The following is a 23,964-nucleotide window of genomic DNA, read 5'->3' on the forward strand; positions in this document are numbered from 1 at the left end:
TTTTTTTTTTTAATTTTTTTTTATGGGTCACACCGGCGGTGCTCAGGGGTTACTCCTGGCTCTACGTTCAGAAATCACTCGTGCCAGGCTCAGAGGGCCATATGGGATGTCGGGATTCGAACCACTGTCCTTCTGCATGCAAGGCAAATGTCCTACCTCCATGCTATCTCTCCAGCCCCTTGGTTTTCTTTTTTTGCTCATTTTCTTTGTGTTGTGTTGTATTGCCACCAAGCAATGTGGGGCAGTGCCTGGGATGGAACCTGGGGCCTCATACATGGGTTATGGATGCTTGACCCCTGAGTCGTCTCCCTTCAACTTCAGAAGAAAACAGGTTAACTCCTGATTGATCAGAAAGTTTTTTCTTTTTTTTTTTTTTTTTTTTGGTTTTTGGGCCACATCCGGTAACGCTCAGGGTTACTCCTGGCTATGTGCTCAGAAGTTGCTCCTGGCTTGGGGGACCATATGGGACAGCGGGGGATCGAACCGCGGTCCGTCCAAGGCTAGCGCAGGCAAGTCAGGCACCTTACCTTTAGCGCCACCGCCCGGCCCCAGAAAGTTTTTTCTAGAGAAGGCGTTTGGTGCCGCAAAACAGCCGTTTCACATATTCTCACTGGAACTGGAGGTCTTAGCAGCATTGCGATATCCCCTGAGGAATATCTTCTGCTAATTGTCTTAAAGTCTGAATGAAGGTCATTTGGTCTGTAACCTTTTTTTTTTGGTTTTTGGTTTTTGGGTCACACCCGGCAGCGCTCAGGGGTTACTCCTGGTTCTATACTCAGAAATTACTCCTGGCAGGCACAGGGGACCATATGGGATGCCAGGATTTGAACCACTGTCCTGCATGCAAGGCAAATGCCTTACCTCCATGCTATCTCTCCAGCCCTGTTTTTTTTTTTTTGTTTTTTTTTTGTCTTTAAATTTAGATAAAGATTTCCCTTCAGGGTCAGAGAGATAGCATGGAGGTAGGGCATATGCCTTGCACGCAGAAGGACAGTGGTTCGAATCTCAGCATTCCACTTGGTCCCCTGAGCCTGCCAGTATCCCCTGATTGCCGAGGTGTGACCCAAAAACAAAACAAACAAAAAAAAAATTCTCGGGGCCGGGCGGTGGCGCTGGAGGTAAGGTGCCTGCCTTGCCTGCGCTAGCCTAGGACGGACCGCGGTTCGATCCCCCGGCGTCCCATATGGTCCCCCAAGAAGCCAGGAGCAACTTCTGAGCGCATAGCCAGGAGTAACCCCTGAGCGTCACAGGGTGTGGCCCAAAAACCAAAAAATAAAAAAAAAAAAAAAAAAAAAAAAAAAAAATTCTCTTCAAAACAGTGGGAAAAAATTTGACATCCGGGGGATCGAACCGCAGTCTGTCCTAGGCTAGCGCAGGCAAGGCAGGCACCTTTACCTCCAGCGCCACCGCCCGACCCCTGAACACAGTTTAAGACGAAGAATGGAAGGTTCTCGTAGTTTACATTTTCTTTTTTTATTTTTTTGGTTTATTTTTTTGGGGGGGGGGCCACACCCGGCAGTGCTCAGGGGTTACTCCTGGCTGTCTGCTCAGAAATAGCTCCTGGCAGGCACGGGGGACCCTATGGGACACTGGGATTCGAACCAACCACCTTTGATCCTGGATTGGCTGCTTGCAAGGCAAACGCCGCTGTGCTGTCTCTCCGGGCCCTCGTAGTTTACATTTTCTATTTGCTGAAGCCTGCAGGGTTTGTATTTTTTCCTCCTCTCCCTCCATCTTCTGACTTGGGGTCCAAAAACCCTGTCGGGCCAGTTTGCAGCTGGCATTCGACATGCCCAGAGAGACTCTTTATTAAGGTGATTTATGCAGACTGCAGGGCAGTCAGTGACTCACAGGAGGCCGAGTTCACACCCAGCCCCTTCCTTTCTGCAGGTATGTCTGACTTGCTGCTCCAGGGACGTGATAGTTAAAGTCGACCAGATCTGCCATAAAAACAGCATCAAGTTCTTTACGGGAGATGTTTTTGGCTACCATGGATACACGTTTGCCAATCTCGGAGAGCACGAGTTTGTAGAGTAAGTGCTGGGAGAGGTGGGAGAACGGGAGCCTTTGCAAAATGTACTTTTGTTTCCTCGCTGGGTTTTTGCGGCTCTGGGGATCAAATTCAGGGCCTCCCATATGGTGAGGCATGTGCTGTACCATCGAGATGCGTCCTTGGCACGAAATGTCACTTGTTCTCGAGCAGGAAACGGGCCGTTTAAGGAGAGAATTTTGCTCTAATAGTTAAACAGTTGGGAACTGATCCGTCAGTACCACTGATCCATACGGCGAGTGTTCAGATGAGAGGCAGTTGGCATTTGCTCTCAGGAATAATGGTCCAGTCTGAAGTGGAAAGGGAGCTGTGTGGGCATCCGCTCAGTCGAAGTCAGGCGTTGTGTGTGTGTGTGTGTGTGTGTGTGTGTGTGTGTGCGTGTGCGTGTGTATGTACACACAGTTGAATCATGCATGCTCCCAACTGAGTATTGTCCCTGTCCTTTGCTTGGGTTGTAAACATTTGTTCTTTACCTTGGGCTTGAAGGATAAATGGAGGAAATTGTCCAGCCAGGGACCTGGATTAGCTGTAGCTTCCTTGCTTCCTGAGTGTGAGGTGAAACCCACAGCACCACAAGGAAAAGAAAGTAGGTTGGGTAATTTCAGAGGCATTCGAGGGAGTGTCGGCCTTGGGAAGGCCTGTCCAGCGGTCACTCGGGAGCATCTTGGCCATCTCCCAGCTGGAGGATGGAGATTCTAATCCAGGGAGACTGCGTGATGGGACCTGTACTTGGAGCTTCCAAGATGAGAGATGGCAGGTGATACCAAAGGCAACAATCTCTGACCACCCTGTTTGCTAATGAGGGTGAGGAGTGAATCCAGCGCGGTAGGTGAAGGTGGTTTTTTGGTTTTAGTTCTTTTTGGGCCACTCCTGGTGGTGATGGTCAGGGGTAACTCTTAGTGCTGCAAGAGGGACCCTATGGGGGGGGGGCCAGAGCGATAGCCTAGTAGTAGGGCATTTTGCCTTGTATGTGGCCAACCTGGGCTGGACTTGGGTTCGATCCCCAACATCCCATATGGTCCCTGAAGCATGCCTGGAGCGAATTTTGAGTGCAGATTCCAGGAGTGACCCCTGAGTGCCACCAGGTGTGGCCCAAAAGGCGTCACCCCCCAAAAAAAGAGAGACCCTATCCCTATGGGACACTAGGGATTGAATCTGGGTCAGCTACATGCAAGGCAAATGCCCTCTCCACTGTCCTATCACTTCAGTCCTCTGTAGGTGAAGAGTTCTAAGGGAATTGACAACTGCTTATTTATTTTAGTTCCTTTTGTTTGTTTTTGGATCACACCCAGTGTTCAGGATTTATTTGTGACAGGGCTTAGGGAACCATATTGGGTTCCGGAGATCAAACTTGGGTCAGCTCCATGCAAGTCAAGCGCTCTACCCACCGCACTCTTGTTCAGACTCAGGAGAGTTGCTTCTTTTCACTTGCCTCCTCGGACAAACTATTTTTAAAACATTTTAAGTTGGGTCTGCAGGTTTCCAGTCTGTAAAATAAAGGTGGAGGGAAGGACCGAGGTCTTGTGTAACTCACAATAAAACCTTAGGGAAAACTGGATCTTAGGGCACGTGTCACAGTAGGGAAAAGCAGGCCTTCTGTGAGCTCCTCATGGCCCAGGGAGGAATTAAATTCTGCTTCATGATTCAATATTTACAAGGTTTATTTTGAGTTTACTATGTCTAACTAGTATGCAAAGCAGTATCTACTCTCCCTCCTTCACTCGCCCTGTTTCTCCCTCTCCCTCCATCTCTCCCCGTGGCTAAGATTAAACCCAGGGCAGGTGTCTGACCACTGAACCACATGGCTGGCCCCAAGTGATTCTATTAGTAAAGCTCTTGGGGGTTGTTGCTCCTGTGGTGGGCTCCTGGCTCCCCCCGTGTCGATGGCAGAGCTGGCTGCCATCCCAGGTCTCTGGCTTCAACGTTTGTGCTCTAAGCGTCTTCCTGTTTGGGGGTTGCTCCTCATGGTCCGCTGGTGTGTGGCTTAGAGTTCAACTCTGTTCCCTTCTCCTCTAGGGAGAAGACCAAAATTGCCAAGGCTAGCCAAGGGCTGGAGGATGGGCCTGATACCAAGAGAACGAAATTTGACTCATCTGAGACCACCATGGTCAAAAAGGTATGTGTTGTGGCACATGTGTGTGTGTGGGGGGGTGGACAGAGGGCCATCATCAGCAGTGATGGTGTAAGCATCCCTCTTAGGGGGGCACAGTGCCCCCCCATCGTTGTCAGGAGGGAACGTGACCTGTGTTGCCACATGCGATATTTAAAGAGAATCTTCAGTGTAGGTTTTCCATCCACTTTGTCTCAAACTTGGTCTACGCTGCAGGCTAACGAGGACGTGACTGTGGGCCATCTCTTGGCTCCCTTGGATCAGGCTTTTTCTGCCAAGGCCATTATTATCTTTGTACAGAAAAAGGGTGTGTGTTTAAAGACCAGTAGTTAATGTGGTGGTTTCAGTTCTGAGTAGGCAGGAGACAATTTGGGTGAGGGGGCAGTGGTTTGGGCCACACTCAGTAGTGCTCAGGCCTTACTCCTGGCTCTGTATTCGGGGACCAATCCTGGCAGTACTCCAGAGACCATATGGGGTGTTGGGAATGGAGCCCTGTCGGCCTTGAACAAGGCAGATGCCCTCCCGCTGTACTCTCGCTCCTGCTCAGGAGACAATGTAGATCAGAACTTGGAAGGGTCCTAGTGCTGGTAAGTGACCTCTGGTTCTTTTTTCACGTTTGCACCAGCAGCAGAGTCATTTTAGCTCCCAGTGGAGCGAGAAAACAGGCAAGGAGTGAGAAGGTGAGGGCACCTCTAGCTCGGGCTGGAATCGGAGAAGGGAAAATTATGTGATGGGGGAAAACAAAGCCAAGTGGCCAGAATTGGTTTTGTTGAACTGAGGAAAGATGTGGCCAAGCCCATATTTACTCTTTGCTTTGTAGGGTTCTAACGTTGGGAAGGAAAAACAGCTGGCCAGGGCATTGCATTGAGCTAAAATGGCCCGACCCGCGATCCTAAGAGTGCGGGAACCACAGAAGAGACGGCAGTGACCACGGAAGTGGGACTCTCGGCCTTTCCAGCCAGGCTGTGTTGGACATGGGCTTTTTCTTGCTTTTTATGTTTGTGTTGGAAGAGTGACGCTGTGAGTGTGATACAGAGGAATTATTAAGCCCTAATTTTAGTGTCTATTCACAGGACCATAATTATCCAGAGTGAACATTGGTGTTTTGGCCAAAACTTGGGTCCTTTTCTTTCTTTCTTCCTTGCTTTTTTTGAGGCCCAGTCAAGCTTTATCTGAATAGCTTGTGATTTGGGGAGGGGGGGAGAGAAATTGTTAACTAACGGGAGAGTACAAAAGCTGCTTTGTGGGCGCTGTCAATTTATAAATCACACCCTCTTAGAGTGTGACACTTGGCCTTGGTGTGAAGGGGTTTATGGCTGCTGGGCCTTCTTGAGGGGAGGCAGCCTTTCACATTCAAATGGAGCGAGCTGAGCTTTGTGAGCCCTTCCCAGCGGGAAGCGTCCCCCATCAGTTGTGATGGTGCCCACTGGGGCGGATCCCCAAACCTCTTTCACCTCTGCCCCGAGAAGATAGAGCCTGGTTCTCAGCTATGAGGAGAATGTGAGCAGCACTCAGGAACATCCCTGGGGCTCTGTGTGCGGCCTCTTCCTACGTGGAGCCCATTTGAGGGGATCAAAATATTCCCCAGCTGACACTGTTAGTCAGCTGTGGGACCCGACAGTTCAGGCTGGGATTCCAAGCCTGAGCCCTTCAAGCAGCGCGGCATTCAGTGCATTCCTGCTGACAATCCCTGGGATTCCAAACCTTGTCTTTGTGCCGTTTTTCCAGGAGCTGGGGAAGGATGTGGCAGCACGGGGCTGGGGCCCGGCTCCGCCGCCTCAGCACCAGCTGCCGCCTCCCTTTGGGCTAAGGGTGCCCCGTGATTTCAGTTTCCTTCCCACTGGACTCCAGCATCCCAGGGGTCAGAGTCTGTGCCCCCTGCCTTCAGCTAACAGAGGGGTGCCTTGGGTCCCCCTTGGAGGCCAGGATGGGGGTGGGGAAGCAGCCACTTCCTGTTTCCTGTGAAAGCTTCTGGTTAGGGTTCCCCCTCTCCCCCTTTTTCCTTCGTTCAGCCCAATAGTGTCAAGACACTTTTGCTTTAAGGTGACACGTTGTGCTCCTAAATTAGAACATTTCAAAAACAAAGAGGAAAAACAGAGCTGTGGTTTTCACACCGTCGAGGATGACATTGAGCCTTTCTAGCACAGGCCGGGTGATGAAAAGGGCGGCAGGAAAAGGCGAACCCAGAGCTGGGCCAGTGGTTGGTTTGCTTCCTTCAGTGCCTGGGAGAAGAAGTCATAAGACAGATTTCATCAGAATCCCAACTTGGGCTGCACCTGACCCGCTTGATAGGCTTCCTGCACCGGCACCGGGATGAAGGAGCAAGTAGCAGTTTGGGCCGGAGGAAGTGTGTAAACTGTTTGCCTGATGAAGAGCTGTTAAGAGTTGGCTTGGGGGGCCGGGTAGGTGGCGCTGGAGGTAAGGTGTCTGCCTTGCAAGCGCTAGCCAAGGAAGGACCGCGGTTCAATCCCCCGGCGTCCCATATGGTCCCCCCATGCCAGGGGTGATTTCTGAGCACATAGCCAGGAGTAACCCCTGAGCGTCAAACGGGTGTGGCCCAAAAACCAAAAAAAAAAAAAAAAAAAAAGAGTTGGCTTGTGGGCAAGAGAGATGTGACTGACTCCTGTTTTGTTCCTGGAATCGCCTGGAGGAATGATCCCTGAGCACCGAGGCCCTGGCCTTATAAGCACACTGGGTGTGGTCCAGAAAGAAAGAATTGGCTCGAGGGGCCCAGTTAGTGATTGGACATTTGACTTATACTTGGCTGACCTGGACTGACCCGGGTTCGGGACTGACCCAGGTTTGATCCCTGGCATCCCATATGGTGTCTGAGCTTGTCAGGATCAATTTCTGAGCACAGAGCCAGGAGTAACCCTTGAATGCCACTGGATGTTGCTCCCTGTCCCCCGTCGTCCCCCCCCCCCCAAAAAAAAAAGGCTCGTAAAGGCCAGTTTGCCAGGGCACAAAGCAGCATTTGGACAGATAGTAGACTAGGATTGACTGAAAGTTGAGGGTCAGTCATACAGTGTACCAAAACCTATCCCTCAATGGTGTGCATTTCTTCAAGTGTTCCCAGTTTACCTGCTTCCCCCCAGCCCACCTCTGTGGCACTTTTCTCCTTTTAGGCTCTGTGATTTGTGATATTATTACCGAAGGAGTATCATGCATATCACTGTACCTTCTTTCATCATTCAGTTCTTGACCAGAGCGATCATTTTCTAACCCCTTTGCCTTTTGTGGCTAGCTTCCCACCACAGATCAGTCAGTCCTTTGGCCCTTGTTCTATTGTCTTTGGCTATTAATCTCCTACTGTTTTGTTTTTGTTTGTTTTTGTTTTTTTGGGGTCACACCCAGCAGCGCTCAGGGGTTACTCCTGGCTCCACACTCAGAAATCGCTCCTGGCAGGCTTAGGGGACCATATGGGATTCCGGGACTCGAACCAATGACCTTCTGCATGAAAAGCAAACGCCTTACCTCCATGCTGTCTCTCCGGCCCCTCTCCTACTGTTTTTGATATCCCACAAATGAGTAGGATCACTCTTTGTCTATTCATTTCCCTTTTTCTTTTCTCCATGCTATCTCTCTGGCCCCTATCCATTTCCCTTTGACTCTTCTCACTCAGAATGATACTGTTTATTTCTAGGTATATATGAGCAAATCTCATGACTTCATTTTTCCTACCAGCTGCATAGTATCTATTGTGTAGATGTATCATAGTCTTATTTTTTTCTTGTATTTTTGTTTTGGGACCATACCTGGTAGTGCTCAAGGATTACTCCTGGATCTGCACTCAGGAATTATTCTTGGCAGTGCTTGGGGTACTGGGATGCTGGGGATCAAACCCAGGTTGACTTGCCTGCAAGGCAAGCATTCTGCCCTCTGTACTGTTGCTCTAGCCCCTGTACCAAAGTTGATGTGATTATCTGTTCTCTGGTGCTTGGGTTGTTTCCAGATTTGGGCTAGTGTAAATAGCAACAATGAACAGAGGAGTGCAGATGCCTTTTCTCTGTGTTTTTGAGCCCCCCAGAGTCTATTCTCAGGAGTGCTATTATTGCTGGGTACTGGGGAAGCTCCCCTTCTTTTCTGAGGAATGTCTATGTTTTTTCCCAAAAAGGTGGACCAGTCGCTATCCCACCATCAGGGAAAGAAAGGCCTTTACTCCCTGAACTGCATGAACACTGCTTGTTCTTGTTCACTTTTTTGCTTGTTTTTGGGCCACACCCAGCAAGATTCAGGAGTTTCTCCTAGCTCTGAGCTCAGGAATCACCTCACGGTGTGTGGGGTCTCATATGGGATGTAGAAGTCAAGCCTCAATCAGCCGCAGCAAGGGCGCCCTAACCATGGCACATTCTCTGGTGTGAGATGATGTCTCATCTTTTTGTATTGCTCTCCCTGTAGTTAGTGATGTGGACCATTTTTCCCACATGCCTTTTGGTCATTAGTATTTCTTCTTGGAGGAAGTTTCTATTCATCGTTTCTCCCTATTTTTTGTGTCAGGGATGGATTGATTTTTTCTTGTAAAGTTCTGCCAGTGCTGTAGGTATCTTGGTAACTCCTCATCAGATGGGTGTTGGGTACTAGCTTCTCCCATTCCACAGGCAGACTTTGAGTTCTGGTCATCGTTTCCTCTGAGGTGCGTTAAGCTTCTTAATTTAGTCCCATTTGTTTGTTCCTTCAGTGATGCTTCATCCTTGAGATAATGTCACTATCCTGGTGAGTTCTTGTAGGTGTACCTATCTGAGACCCTGGTTTTAGGTGTAGCTACCTGAGACCCACCCATTTCTGGGAGGGGTCTTGGGAACCGGATATTAGGTGTAACCTTACCTGCAAGACCCCTCCCATTCTGGGGAGTGGTCTTGGAATAGGTAGATAAACCATGGAGCCTTGGAATTAGGCTCTCTGCCCTGCTGCGCTCCTGGGTTTTAGGTTCTTTGCCTCTTTTGGTCTTTGACCAGGATGGAGGCCAAAGGAAGATGGCTGAATTATAAGATGCAGGGCTAAGAATAACTAGTGCTTGAAAGGTTATGGGTAGGCCACACACATGTGGTGAATAGGGCATGAATAAAGATGATGCTTCCTGATGGCTGCCTGTGAGTTCAATACCCGTCACTTCCTTGAACCCCAGTCCCGCCGGCTGGATGGGGTTGCGGAGCCACGTGGCCTGGGATGGCAGAGAGAAATCCATCGCCATCCACCGCCATCCAGCCCCATCATTATTTATTTAATTCAACAAGTTCTGACTACTTTTTCTCTGTATACCTTGTGATTTAAGTCGGGTATCTATCAAGGTCTTTAATTCATTCTGATCTGACTTTGGTACATGGTATTAGAAAGAGGTCTGCTTTGTTCCTCTTTTTTTTTTTTTTTGTATGTAGCAGATCAGGTTTATCAGCACCACTTGGTGAAAGATTTTCCTTACTCCACTTCATATTTTTTGCTCCTTTATCAAAGATTAGCTGGTCATATGCCTGAGGGTCTGTCTGTCTTCCAGTACCTGGCTGTTTTAATGACGACTGCTTTGTAGTATAGTCTCAAGGTGGGGGAAGTGTCACTTTCCATCTTCTTTTTCCCAAGGATTGCTTTATCTGTTCGAGGGGACAGGGTGATTCTGACTTGAGTTTTCCTCCTAGACACAGGTATTTTCTGGGCCAGTCAGTGCCTGTACCCCGAGTCCTGTTGTCTTCATTCACCACTGACACTGAAGCTGAGGGAAGGGAAGTTGAGTTATCTGCGCAAGCCATGGAAGGTTGAGGTGGGGGTGGAGAGACACCATCATGGGAGTTGGTCACTTGCCCTTGCCGTTTGACGCCCAGTACCTAAAGAGGCCCCTGAGCACTGCCTGCTAGGCCCTATCCACCCCTGCAAAGAGAAGAGCTGGGGAGAGTAGAGCATGGTCACCCCATTATGAGAGCATCTCACGGAGTCTCTAGAATTGGAAGTTTTATGAAGATGGTAGAGAAAACCTGTTAAGATTGAGATCACTGGAAAAACTGGAGAAAAGGCTGCCCCAGACTCTGGGCTCTGGCTCTCTGGGTTGGAGCACGGGTGGTTAGAACTCGCAAAAACATACACGAAAGGATGATTTGTCCATCCTGTCCTGAGTACAGGTTGAATTTACCTCGGCTGCCAAGAAAGCAGGCTAATGTGGGCTCTGACAAGCCTCTTCTGAGTTGGTTGTGATATTCCACACTTCTGCGTGGCTGATTTCCTCCTTCCCTTCCCGTCATCTGTTGACACTCTCTTCAACCCTCCTTTGGAAAGAGGATTCCTGCAGATCTAGTCATTCCCCTCTTGATTTGAAAGGCTGATAGTGTTGATTACATTCAAGCCTGCTTGTCTTTTTTAAAGCAGTTTGAGTTCCCGAAGGGCAGAGCAGTTTTGACCACTGAACTAGTTCAGTCCTACTCAAGAAACTGTTGTTCCATGGGGTTGTTTTGTTCTGTTTTGGGGTCACATCTGGTAGTGGTTAAGGGTTATTTCTTGCTCTGAGTTCAGGAATCAGGAATCACTCCTGGCAGGGTTGGGGAGGGGTCCCTATGGGATGCTGGGGATAGAACCTGGGTCAGCCATGTGCAAGGCCAAACACCCTTCCTGTTCCATGCAGTTGTGACTGTCCTTACAACATCAGGTGACAATTCTTTTTGTTGAAGGGGGTGTTTGGGGGCCACACCCGGTGGTGCTCAGGGTTTACTCCTGGTTCTGATTTCAGGGATCACTCCTGATAGGCTCAGGGTACCATCTGGGGTGCCGAGAAATAAACTCAGGTCAGCTGCAAACATTTCTGTCCGTGTTTTCCTTCTCTGTCCCTGGCCTGGCCTGCTAAGATTTAGTAAGGCACCTCAAAGGTCTGACGAGAGCTCTACTTGGCTTGTGGGATTTGGGTTTTGTTTCTGGGCCACCACCAGCGATGCTCAGGGATTTCTCCTGGCTCTGCTCAGGATTTACCCTGGTGATGCTGGGGGGAATACCTTATGAGTTGTAGGGATCGAACCCAACTTGGCTGCATACAGGGCAGGCGCTCTACTCACTGTACTGTCTCTCCAGCCCTAACTTGTTGTTTTTTTTTTACACATGCTTGTAAATTTCAGCAGCGAGATAAAACTTAAAAAGTGGCATAAGGGGGACCCAGAGAGATCGCACAGCGGCGTTTGCCTTGCAAGCAGCCAATCCAGGACCAAACGTGGTTGGTTTGAATCCCGGTGTCCCGTATGGTCCCCCGTGCCTGCCAGGAACTATTTCTGAGCAGACAGCCAGGAGTAAGCCCTGAGCACCGCCGGGTGTGGCCCAAAAACCAAAAAAAAAAAAAAGTGGCATAAGGGGCCGGAAAGATAGCACAGCGGTAGGGCATTTGCATTGCATGCGGCCAACGCAGGAGGGACCCTATTTGATTCTCAGCATCCCATATGGTCCCCTGTGCCTGCCCTGAGCACCGCCGGGTGTGGCCCAAAAACCAAAAAAAAAAAAAAGTGGCATAAGGGGCCGGAAAGATAGCACAGCGGTAGGGCATTTGCATTGCATGCGGCCAACGCAGGAGGGACCCTATTTGATTCTCAGCATCCCATATGGTCCCCTGTGCCTGCCAGGAGTGATTTCTGTGCATAGAGCCAGGAGTAACCCCTGAGTACTGCCGGGTGTGACCTAAAAACCAAGTTAGTTGGATGGATGGATGGATGGGTGGGTGGATGGATGGATGGGTGGGTGGGTGGGTGGATGGATGGATGGATGGATGGATGGATGGATGGATGGATGGATGGGTGGTGGATGGGTGGGGGGGTGGGTGGGTGGGACAAATTATGGGACACCTTAACCATACATCCTCACCACCTGACTTAAAAGGACTGGGACCTGGAGAGATTATACATCGGGTTAAGGTGCTTGCCATGTGCCTCCATCCGGGGTCCATCCTTGGCACTGCTCATGGTCTCCCAAGCCCCGCCAGAAGTACTGAGCACCACTGAGTGGAGTACCTAAACCAGAACCACTGTAGCCAAAATAGAACAACAAACAAAACATTTCTGCGTGTGATGGCGAAGGCCTCATGGCTGCCCCTCCATGGAGTAGGTCAGCGACCTCCGCCACCATGCTTTGTTCTACCTGCCGGGTGTGCGTTTCCCAGCAGTACGTGCACGTGGGCGCTTTTTAGCTGCTTACGAATGATGCCTATCGTACAGTCGCTGCCACCTGCTTCTGAAGAGCCACATTCTGTCCGGGAGGCCATCTGTGCTGGTATGTCGTTCTGGGGTTTCACAGTCCATTTTGGGAGCCACTAGCCACAGGTGGCCACTTAAGTCAGAGTTAATTAAAAGAAAGTCAGTTCTCCAGCATTGTTTGTCAGTCTCACTAGCCATATTCCCAAGTGCTCAGTAACCTTGCAAAGCTGTCAGCGCCGATACCGCCAAGCCCAGATCCAGGTTTCCATCATCACAGCCACTCTTGGGGCCAGCCCTGCGGGACATTCTTATTGTGTGAATCCAGTCCTGTGTGTCTATCTGCCCTTATTGACGGGGCTGGAGGGAGATACGGGTTTGGTTTTAACAGATTGTACTGGACTCAGAATTGTGTGTGTGAGAGAGAGAAGGAAGGAAGGGAGGGAGGAAAGGAAAAGAAAAGAAAAGGAAGGGGCCAGAGAGATAGCATAGTGGTAGGGCATTTGCCTTGCATGCAGGTGACCCAGAACAGATTCAGGTTTGATCTCTGGCATCTCATATGGTCCCCAGAGCCTGCCAGGAGCGATGTCTGAGCGTAGAGCAAGGAGTAACACCTGAGCGCCACCGGGTGTGACCCTAACCCTAAAAAAGAAAAAGAGAGGAAGGAATAGAAAGGAGAGAGAGAGGAGAGGGAGGGGGGAGACAGATAGAGGAGAGAAGAGAACAACATGGCCTTCCCAGACCTCTTCAAGACTCTTAACCCCTTTGGTTCCTGCATGCTCTGCTGAGCCCCGTGCAGCATTACCATAGTAGCCTTCGGGAACTTTTTTGGGGGTGGGCGTCACACCTGATGGTGCTCAGAGCCTTTCTGCTATGCTATTGCTCTGGCCTTAGCCTTTGGGAACTTGAGGCTTTCTAGCCATTCTGAGCAGGAACGTGGTCACAGAGGGCCTGATTGTCGGGCCATTTCTGTAGGTCTACTCATCGAAGTAGACACCAAAAGTGGTCTTAGGAGTCTGGGCTTCTGGAATTGGTTTCGAATCTGGAATATGTTCAGGTTTACATCCAGAACTAAAGTATTTCAATCATGTAGGCTGCTGTAAAAACAAATTATTTGCAATTTGATCAAATGCAAGAAGAACAGAGCCAGTTAAGGAAATGTGGGCCGGGGCCCGGAGAGATAGCACAGTGGCATTTGCCTTGCAAGCAGCCGATCCAGGACCAAAGGTGGTTGGTTCGAATCCCAATGTCCCATATGGTCCCCCGTGCCTGCCAGAAGCTATTTCTGAGCATACAGCCAGGAGTAACTCCTGAGCACTGCCAGGTTTGGCCCAAAAACTGGATAGAATAAATGTAGAGAAGGTGGTTTTGTTTTATTTTATTTGAGTTTGTTTTTGGCTACCCACTGTGTTTAGAAATTACTCCTGGCAGGCTCAAGGGGCTATGTGGGATTCTGGGGATCGAACCTGGGTTGGCCGTGTGCAAGGCAGACACCCTACCTGCTGTGCTATTGCTCTAGCCCCAGCATGTGGTTTTATATACATCCGTATAACACATGTTAATGTTGGGTCTGACAATAGTATTATCTGTGGCTTTGTTCACTCTGTATATTTTCTTTCTTTCTTTTTTTGGGGGGGAGGGGTTCAGGCCACATCCGTTTGATGCTCAGGGGTTACTCCTGGCTAAGCGCTCAGAAATTGCCCCTGGCTTGGGGGGACCATATGGGACTCCAGGGGATCAAACCGTGGTCTTTCTTTGGCTAGTGCTTGCAAGGCAGACACCTTAACTCTAGCGCCACCTCGCCGCCCCACTCTGTATATTTTCATGAACACTGATCTCTGTCTCTTGTGGTTTAAATGGCTGTCCAAGTTGCCCTTCTTTGATCTCCCGGTAATCTATTGAAGCAGCCCCAGTCTCATAGAGGTTATTGAACTTTCCCACTACTTGAAATAGCACGGCCCAACCCCATAATTTGATGACTGATAGACTGTGTGGAGAATTCATCTTTTTATATTTGCTGTTGGGCTTTTGGCAAATGGAAAGCAATTGGTATCGTCCCCGCTTATTGAAAAATCTAGTTTGTTCAGCCATCTGCCTGTGGTCCTTGCCTCAGGAAGCCAAGGCCCTTCAGAGGAGAGATAAGTTAAAGGTGGAAGGGGGCGTGTATTGGCCTTAACTAGGCCGTCAGATAGAAATCTGTCAGGCCCAGAGTCCTCGGGGAATTGCTGCTTGGAGGTGGAGGGGTGAGTAGGACATGCACCTTCACTCTGTGGTTTGGTCACTAGGGGGGTGCTCCCGCTTCCAGACTCTGCAGGGGTTTCTTTCTGTGAGGCCCTTTCCCCCTCAAAGCACCAGCCTGGGCGGCTCCTCTACAAATCTAGTGACCAGTGAGGCAGAGACAGCAAGCTCTGTCTCTGTGTGCGGCCTATCATGGATTTGGTGGCTGTGCTCCACTTGGCTTATTTCTGGCTCCGCTCAGGGTTCACTCCTGGAGGAGCTGGGGGAGACTGTGATACTGGGAATAAAACTACGGCCACCTGTGTGCAAAGCCAGCACCCGGTATCATTCCCGCCGGCCTGTAAACTGAATTTAACCAGAAAAGGGAACCTAGATTGGAGGCAGCCTGGAGCAGAAACATCATCTTAAACAAACTTGATGGTCTCACTGTGAATTAATGTGTCTTAATTCCAAATTCCTTATTTTTTTCCTTTACATTTTTGGGTCTTATTGTTGGCGCTCAGGACTTATTCCTGGCAATGCTCAGGGGAGACCATTGTAGTGCCAGGGTTAGACTTGAGTTGTCTGTGCAAGGCCTCACCCACTATACTCTCTGGGCTCATGATTCTGACTTTCAAAATCTGAATTCGAGGCTGGAGAGATAGCACAGGGAGGCCTTTGCCTTGTATTCGGCCAACCTGGGATGGATCCGATTTGATTCCTGCCATCCCATATGGTCCCCAGAGCTGGCCAGGAGCGATTTCTGAGCACAGATTTAGGAGTAACCCTTTAATAAATAAATAGGGGCCGGCGAGGTGGCGCTAGAGGTAAGGTGTCTGCCTTGCAAGTGCTAGCCAAGGAAGGACCTCGGTTTAATCCCCCAGCGTCCCATATGCCCCCCCCCCAAGCCAGGGGCAATTTCTGAGGCTTAGCCAGGAGTAACCCCTGAGCATCAAATGGGTGTGGCCCAAAAACAAACAAACAAAGTACTTTAAAAATCTGAATTACTCAGAAAAAAACCCACTTGGTCTGTTGTGGGCCATGTGCCTCCTCATGACTGTCACTTCACTTGGAGGGCTGGGCCACATTTCAGACCAGGTCTGGAAGCCTTCTCCCAGATACCAAGAAACTTCTGGAAAGTCAAGTGCCACTCATGGTGCAGGAGCCAGCAATTCCTTTGCCTCCAAGTTCACCACTGATCTGGGAATTGTTGTGCTTTTAGCCTAGGGGAGGAAGAGAGTTCCCTGCTTTTGACCCTCAATGTTTTAAAAAAAACCCTCATGGGGGAAAGCAGGATTCCAGGGCTTCACAAGGGGGTAGGTTCCTCACTCTCACTGTACTTGATCGAACCTCATTCTGCTCAGGACGGCCAGGACGAGGGAATTCCACACAGGAACTTGGCCCTTCCAGGTACTTGGGAAGTGGGTGTATTTCCCACTGGGAGAATGTGTGAATTTGAGCTTATGAATGCAGAGCAGACACGAGGTGTGGGTCTTCCGTCTTCGTTGCCACTCTGGCCTCAGGCCCGGTTAGGTCTCTCCACAGCACTCTTTTTCCTCGCTCCTCCTGTGGTGCGGAACAAATTCACGGGCTATAGGCATTCCACTTAGTCCAGCGAACTGCAAACATTTTGACTTTGGGTCTCGGTCATTTCTGAAATCTGAAGACTTTGTTTTCTCATTCAGAGGACATTCCTGGACCCTACTAGTGAAGGCTTGACTGGTGGTGCCAGACTCGTTTTTCATATATATATTTAAAAAAAAAACAAAACGGTCTGGCTGTGCTCCAGGTGCTAAATGTCACCAGGCTGGTGAAATAACTTATCTTTTGAGGTCAAACTAACCCATTGGCCCCAGGCTTCGAAGGCACTACCAACATCTTGTATACGAGTTTTACAGTGGGCCCAAACCTCAAAGGAGTGATTATGTGGCAGCAGAAAGCCACCTTAACAAACCCTGACGTTTATCTTTTCTGGCAAATTGTCAGGAACTGGATGTCCACATGAATCCAGCAGCCCTCGAATCCTCTGCCCAACTCCAGCGTGAATGTTGTTCAGTCAGGATTTTTGTGGCTAAAGGACCTGTCGAGGGTTTTGCATGTGCCTAATGTCACAGCCCTTTGAGAGTGCTCAGACATTTTACAGAGTGTTCTCTTGAGGTTGCCTGAAGTTCCTCTTTGTGGGAGTGTGGGAGTTGGGGACAATGGTCACACAGCAATACTCAGGAGTTATGCCTGGCTTTGTGCTCAGGGATCACTCCAGGTAGTGCTCAGGGGTGCTGGGGTCCAACCTGGGCAGTCCCCGAAGTTCTCTTTTTCTTTTTTTTTTTTCTTTTTTTTTTGTTTTTTTTGGTTTTTGGGCCACACCCGTTTGACGCTCAGGGGTTACTCCTGGCTATGTGCTCAGAAATCGCCCCTGGCTTGGGGGGACCAAATGGGACTCCGGGGGATCGAACCGCGGTCCGTTCCTTGGTAGCGCTTACAAGGCAGACACCTTATCTCCAGCGCCACCTTCCGGGCCCCCGAAGTTCTCTTTTTCACTTGGATTGAGGATATACATTTTCGCCATACATGTGGATATGTTTTTTTTTTTTGTTTTTTTTTTTTTTTTTTTTTGGTTTTTGGGCCACACCCGGTAACGCTCAGGGGTTACTCCTGGCTATGCGCTCAGAAGTCGCTCCGGGCTTGGGGGCCCATATGGGACGCCGGGGGATCGAACCACAGTCCGTCTCCTAGGCTAGCGCAGGTAAGGCAGGCACCTTACCTCCAGCGCCACCGCCCGGCCCCTTTTGTTTGTTTTTTGTTTTTGTTTTTTGGTTTTTGGGTCACACCCAGCGGTGTTCAGGGGTTACTCCTGGCTGTCTGCTCAGAAATAGCTCCTGGCAGGCACAGGGGACCATATGGGACACCGGGATTCGAACCAACCACCTTTGGTCCTGGATCGGCTGCTTGCAAGGCAAATGCCGCAGTGCTATCTCTCCGGGCCCACATGTGGCTATGTTTTTGTTGACTGTCAGTTTGGAGTAAACCTGGCAGTGCTGAAGCTGCTTCTGGTGCTCTCGGGTTTTCCCTGGAATGCTGGGGGTCCAGGCAGTTTCCGAGTTGGACCAGCACCTCCTGCTCACAATGCACATGCACGGGCACTAGCGAGTTGAGCTGTCTCTCTCCCCCTCTCAGGGATGTTTTGGGTGGGTACTAGCCTTTTAAGATGTGCAAGATTTTCTGTGTCAGTAACACGTATTTTGTAGAAGTATTTTGAAAATACTGAGTACCCAATTCCTCATCAAATATTAGTTAATTTGAGGTCTTTTAACTAATGGATATTAGTCTATAAAGAATGCTGCAGTCTACTGTTAGTTTTATCCCCCTGCCTCCGCAGTGCTTGTTCTGCATTCACGGATCATTCCTGCTGTTGCTTGGGGGACCATATGGGGTGCCAGGGATTGGGAAAGGCAAGCATCGTACCCGTTGTACTATCACTCTGGCCCCTATTACCGACTCTTGCCTTCAGTTTTAGTTCTAGATAGGACTGGTTGGGGCTCCTTTAAGTTGGCTCCTGTTTCTTCTGGCCATATCCTCATCATTCTTGAACCTATCCCCCTTGTTTTGGGCCTGCTAAGAGACTTTGGCGTTCTTCCTGTCCAGCTTTGACATCTCTGCAGAGAGAAATGTTTCTCTTACTGGTGCTCCTAATTACCAGAGTTGCTCTGTTTTATTTTTTGTTTTGTTTTGTTTTTGGGCCACATCTAGCAGTGCCCATGGGTTACTCCCGGCTCTGCACTCAGGAATCATACCTGGCGGGTTCATGTTACCTTATGGACCAAATCCCAGTCAGCTGCATGCAAGGCAAACGCCTTCTCCTCTGTGCTGTTGCTCTGGCACCACGAGTGCTGTTTTAGACCCTTTCTTTGATCTGGATGTTGTCAAAGTGAATTCACACATAACTCACCATATTTATTATTATAACTTTCTCCTTTCATCTTTCATACTTTTCCTCCTGTAGCATTGAGAAACCCATCTCCCAGATTCTTAGGTTTCTTCCCATTGCTAACTTCGAAGGTGGCCCATCCCCTCCAGCCCTGCATCCTCACTCCACACACACTCTTCCAAGCTTTCCTCAGCCCCAGCAAATACCTTTTATGAGCAGTAAGAACCGGGAAAGGAAAATCATTTCATTTTTGTCTGTATATAAAGTACAAAACTGTTCTGGCATTTCCAAGGTAATTTGATGAAGCTTAACCCTGTTGAGCTGTACTTGCTACTGCTGTAGGACTTTTGCAAATGCCGCTTCTGTGCCTTTGCCTGTGGCTTTACTTCTAGTCCTCAGACTCATCCTTTTTCTTGCTGCTGTTTATTAGCATTAGCACCGTTGTCATTGAATCATTTTCCAGTGGAGAAACATTTCCTTCTTGTTCATCTTGACTAGCCCAAGAAGTGTTTAGGGCGGACTCTTGGAGAGTGAGCCCAGCCTCGTTGACGGGAAGCTGGACTGGCACTAAGTCTGCAGGAGCTGGGCTGTCTGGGTCAGGGCACACCTGCCACTGTCTCTGTCCTTAGTGGTGCACAGTGAGTGCCCAGCACCATGGGCTGGGTTGAGGGGGTCGCTGCCCCATTGAAGAACACTCCTTGAGTGTGTAAAGTGCTCGTGCCTTGCCCCTGAGCGGTGTCCCCTTTGTCCCCACAGAAAGTGGTCTTCTGCTCCATTAAAGACGCGCTGGAGGTGGACTGGAGGAGCGAGAAAGCCCAGGCAGCCCTGAAGCGTACCACCTCGGACTACTTCCTCCTTCAAGGTGAGTGCCATGGGCAGAGCAGGGCGGCTGGGTGAATGTGTGAGGCGGGATCCATGGCCTCTGGGTGCCAGGCCTGTCCGCTGGTGCTGAGTTGTCCTCTACTTGAATTTGAGACCGTTTCCCCTGGGCTCCCAAACCAGACCCTGCTCCATGCACAGACCTTGCTGGGGCTCAGACCATGTGGCGTCCCGAGCCCACCAGGAGTGATCCCTGGGTTGTTATTCCTGAACCAGGAATAAGGCCTGAACACTGCCTGGTGCGCCCAAACAGCAACATCCGCCCCTCCCCTTCCCCGAAAAATTTTTCAGGAGGCTAACGTGGCAGAGCAACTGAACTGAGTGCTTTAGCTCCTCAGGGCTTCAGAGTGAGGTGATCGCCACTCTACTTGGGTGAAGAAGCACCATGGGGTAGGGAAGTCAGACCACAGCTGGCACAGTGCCTAGGTACCGTGGGAGTCTGGGGACTGAGCTTAGGTCTTCCACATACAAAGCATGTCCTTCCTCCAACCCTGCGCTATCTCCTCGGCCCAGGAACCCACTTCTTCATTCTTTGGGGAATTCTGAGATAAACACCCCCACCCCCCCCAGACCCTCGATGGTGAACCTATGGCACGCGTGCCAGCAGTGGCACTCGAAGGCCTTGCAGGTGGCACACGGAAAGGTCCGCAATTAAGATATGCCGCTCGGCAGGAGGCGAGTGTGCCGGTGTCTGCTTTGCAGCTCACCTGGCAACAGGGCCAGACTGGCCATTGGGAGGACCGGGCATTGTGTGGCAGTTTGGGCACTCGGGTTCAAAAAGATTAGCCATCACTGCCCTAGACATTCCACCATAACCTCTCCTAGTCTTTCCCTGAGCAGCAGGTGCAAGTCCAAACCCTTCTTAGGGGGAATCTTGGTTTAGTTTGGTTGATTTTTGGGTCACACAGGGCAGTGCTCAGACTCCATGTGTGGTTCCAGTATTGACCTATGAGCTATCTCTTGTAACTTTCTACTCCTTCTCTCCTCTGAGCAAACTCTAGTCCTGCTGAGAGCTAAGCTATAGTGCTGAGGCTGGGAATGTGGGGGTAGGGTGGGGGTGCCTCCGGGTCTTCTCTGCTGAGGCTCACTTGATTTACTCTCTGCCTGTTGGACTTAGATGCTGAAAGAGAGGAAATTGGCAGTAATTTGATTTCCTTTCCTGGTTATGGCCAGATCTGTAGGACCCGAGCTTAGACGTGTAGGAAGTTGACTCACCAGGCCTATCACTTCATTCTTGAACATACGCGGGGAAATCCTGCTTTTGATTTTCTGCTTTTGTCCATTGATAAGGCAGATCATTTGAGTTTGTCTCGGAGAGAGTGGCTTCTGCGACCATATACAAATATTCTTTGGTTTCTTGTTTTTGTTTGGGATCCATACCTAGTGGTACTCAGGGGTTACTCCTGGCACTGTGCTCAGGAGTGACTCATGGTGGGCTTGGGGGATCATATGGGGTGCCAGGTATATGACCCAAGTCAGCTGTATGCCAGCGCCCTGCCCTCCCGGCCTTTTATCTCTCTGGCCCCATCTGCAATTATTGTTGCCATCAATAATAGTCTTTGTGACCGTAGGCAAGCAAGTAAAATTAACCTCCCAAGATACACTTTCCTTCCATGTAAAATGATAGGACTGGTTAGCTTTCTCTCTCTCCCCCCTCCCTCTCTACTTCTCCCTCATTCTGAACTGAGTCTAATAAGATAGAAGGTCCTTCATGTGCACTTTCTTTTTTTTTTTTTTTTTTTTTTTTTTGGTTTTTGGTTTTTGGGTCACACCCGGCGGTGCTCAGGGGTTACTCCTGGCTGTCTGCTCAGAAACAGCTCCTGGCAGGCACGGGGGACCATATGGGACACCGGGATTCGAACCAACCACCTTTGGTCCTGGATTGGCTGCTTGCAAGGCAAACGCCACTGTGCTATCTCTCCGGGCCCTCATGTGCACTTTCATACTTTAATTTTTTTCAGTTGTGTACTTTAATTTGGTTTTTGGCCACACCTTGTGCCCTTGGGCTCGACCTAGCTTTGTTTTTTTTTTTTTTTTTTTTTTTTTTTTGTTTTTGGGCCACACCTGGCAGTGCTCAGGGGTTATTCCTGGCTGTCTGCTCAGAAATAGCTCCTGGCAGGCACGGGGGACCATATGGGACACCGGGATTCGAACCAACCACCTTTGGTCCTGGATTGGCTGCTTGCAAGGCAAACGCCGCTGTGCTATCTCTCCGGGCCCTAGCTTTGTAATTTTGTACTTCATGAGGACTGCAGTGCCAGGGATTGAACCTGGGTCTGCCAGTTTGTTGAGCTATTTCTGACAGGTGTTTATGTAAATTTTTGGTTTTTTTTGGGCCACACCCACGCAGGGTGTATGTACTTCTGGCAGGGCTGGGGGACCTGATGGACCATATCTCTTTGGCCTCATATCTCTGTGTTAGTGATGGGTCAGAGATAGACATGAGTGCAAGCTTTGCTTGTAGGGATCCTGGGTCTAATCCCCAAGCATCAAGCCAGGAATGGTTCTAAGCACTTCCAGATGTTGGCCTCAAAATTAAACTAAACAGGGGCCTGAGCGATAGCGCAGCAGTAGGGCATTTATTTGCCTTGCACTCGGCTGACCCAGGATGGACCTGGGTTCAATCCCTGGCATCCCATATCATCCCCCAAAGCCAGGAGTGATTTCTGAGCACATAGCCAGAAGTAACCCCTGAGTGTCACCGGGTATGGCACAAGCAAACAAACAAAATTAAACTAAAGAGGCTTTGAGAGATAGTACAGCAGCAGGGAGGGCACTTAACTTGCCTTGCACATGCCCAGCCTGGTTGTGATCCTCTGAGCCCACCAGGAGTGATAGTGGATACTGTATTTGCCTTGCATGCGATGGCCTGGGTTTGATTCCCTGTACCCTATAAGGTCTCCCCAAACCTCACCAGGAGTGAGGTCTGTGCACTGCTAAGTGTGACCCCCAAAACACAAAATTTGTAGAGGAGCTAGAGTGCTTGTATAGGAGATAAGATGCTGCATGGTCCCCTAATTACCACCAGCAGTAAGACCCTGGGGTGGCCCCAAAATACCACCCACATTCTCTCAGCAGAGTTTCTGGGATAATTCCTGATAAGGGGTGTCCTCGGGCTACACTGCCTGACACAGTGTGTGCTTTTGTTTGTTTGCTTTTTGGTTTTTGGGCCACACCCGGGGCGCTCAGGGGTTACTCCTGGCTATCTGCTCAGAAATAGCTCCTGGCAGGCACGGGGGACCATATGGGACACCAGGATTCGAACCAACCACCTTTGGTCCTGGATCGGCTGCTTGCAAGGCAAACACCGCTGTGCTATCTCTCCGGGCCCAGTGTGTGCTTTTGACTCTCTGACATTGAGTGTCAGAAGAACCTAGTGCAGAACCCTGATTTGTCTTGGGAACCTCTATCCTTGTGGCAAGTTGAAATTGATGCCAATTCCCAGATCGTGATTTTTGCCATCTGAGCATGTGCCTGCTACTCCCTGAGCTTGAGCTGTCCTGGGAATTGCTGGTGAGGATGGTTGAGTTGGGAGCCCAGCTGTGGGGCTCGGGTCCCTGGGGCAGCTCCATGCACAGTCTTCTGGTCTCTTTTGGGTTCAGGTTCCTTTTCTTTTCTTTTCTTTTCTTTTTTTTTTGGGGGGGGGGCACACCCAGCGGCATCAGGGGTTACTCGTGGCTCTGTGCTCAGAAATTGCTCCTGGCAGGCATGGGGGACCATATAGGATGCCGGGATTCAAACCACTGTCCTTCTGCATGCAAGGCAAATGCCCTACCACTGTGCTATCTCTCAGCCCCAGATTCCTTTTCTTTTCTTTCTTTCTTTTTTTTTGAGGGGGGGGGTTGGTTTTTGGGCCACACCCGGCGGTGCTCAGGGCTTACTCCTGGCTGTCTGCTCAGAAATAGCTCCTGGCAGGCACGGGGGACCATATGGGACACCGGGATTCGAACCAATCACCTTTGGTCTTGGATCGGCTGCTTGCAAGGCAAATGCCGCTGTGCTATCTCTCCGGGCACCAGATTCCTTTTCTTAACTCATACTTGATGGTGCTTAGGGAACTTGAGGTCCTGGGATCTCACCTCAGTCTTCCACATGCAAGTCCTGTGCTCCAGCCCTTTAAACTATCTCTCCTTTCCAAGCAGCCTTCTCCCCTTTCCTTCCCTTTGTTGTTCCTCTCATTTTGATATCTGGGAATTCACACACTTTGATTCGGGGCACTCGCTGGGGGAATCAGCCAAACGTGCCAGGGATCCCAGTGGAAGTGCCATGGGGACAGCAGTGGATGAGGTAGGAGGTGCAAGGGAATGACCCTGGGTCCTCACCTCCCACCCCAGGTTCCCCTCAGGCTCCCGTGCGCCCCATGCACGTAGGCATTGCTGTGGCTTCGGTCTGAACCTGTTGGGGAAGCAGCTGGCCCACTGGCCCTGTGCGTGTGTTTGCCTTGTTTGGGTGTTGAGTGTTTTTCCAGTTTATTTAGTCAGATAATGGCCAGACTGAAGGCTTCCTGCTGCATTTTTCCACTATCTAAAAACTTGGCCTCACCATCTCCGAGCAAAAGGTCTCATCTTTTTATTATTCTCCCAAGGCATGTTGCAAAACATGAAGCGTGAGCTGGTTTCCTGTGGCAGAAAAGTTA

The 23,964-nt window shown here is 49.9% G+C and overlaps 1 protein-coding gene across 1 annotated transcript in view; it reads left to right on the top strand.

Moving 5' to 3' along the window:
* The window catches only part of SAE1 (SUMO1 activating enzyme subunit 1), a 61,564-nt gene that overhangs the window by 20,054 nt on the left and 17,546 nt on the right, over positions 1-23,964 (top strand). The window contains exons 4-6 of the mRNA XM_049787296.1: positions 1,891-2,033; positions 4,067-4,166; positions 19,206-19,311. Coding sequence (XP_049643253.1) covers positions 1,891-2,033; positions 4,067-4,166; positions 19,206-19,311 — 349 coding nt within the window. The remainder of the gene's footprint in view (positions 1-1,890; positions 2,034-4,066; positions 4,167-19,205; positions 19,312-23,964) is intronic.

Source organism: Suncus etruscus, chromosome 14, assembly GCF_024139225.1.
Source record: "Suncus etruscus isolate mSunEtr1 chromosome 14, mSunEtr1.pri.cur, whole genome shotgun sequence".
Taxonomy (NCBI): domain Eukaryota; kingdom Metazoa; phylum Chordata; class Mammalia; order Eulipotyphla; family Soricidae; genus Suncus; species Suncus etruscus.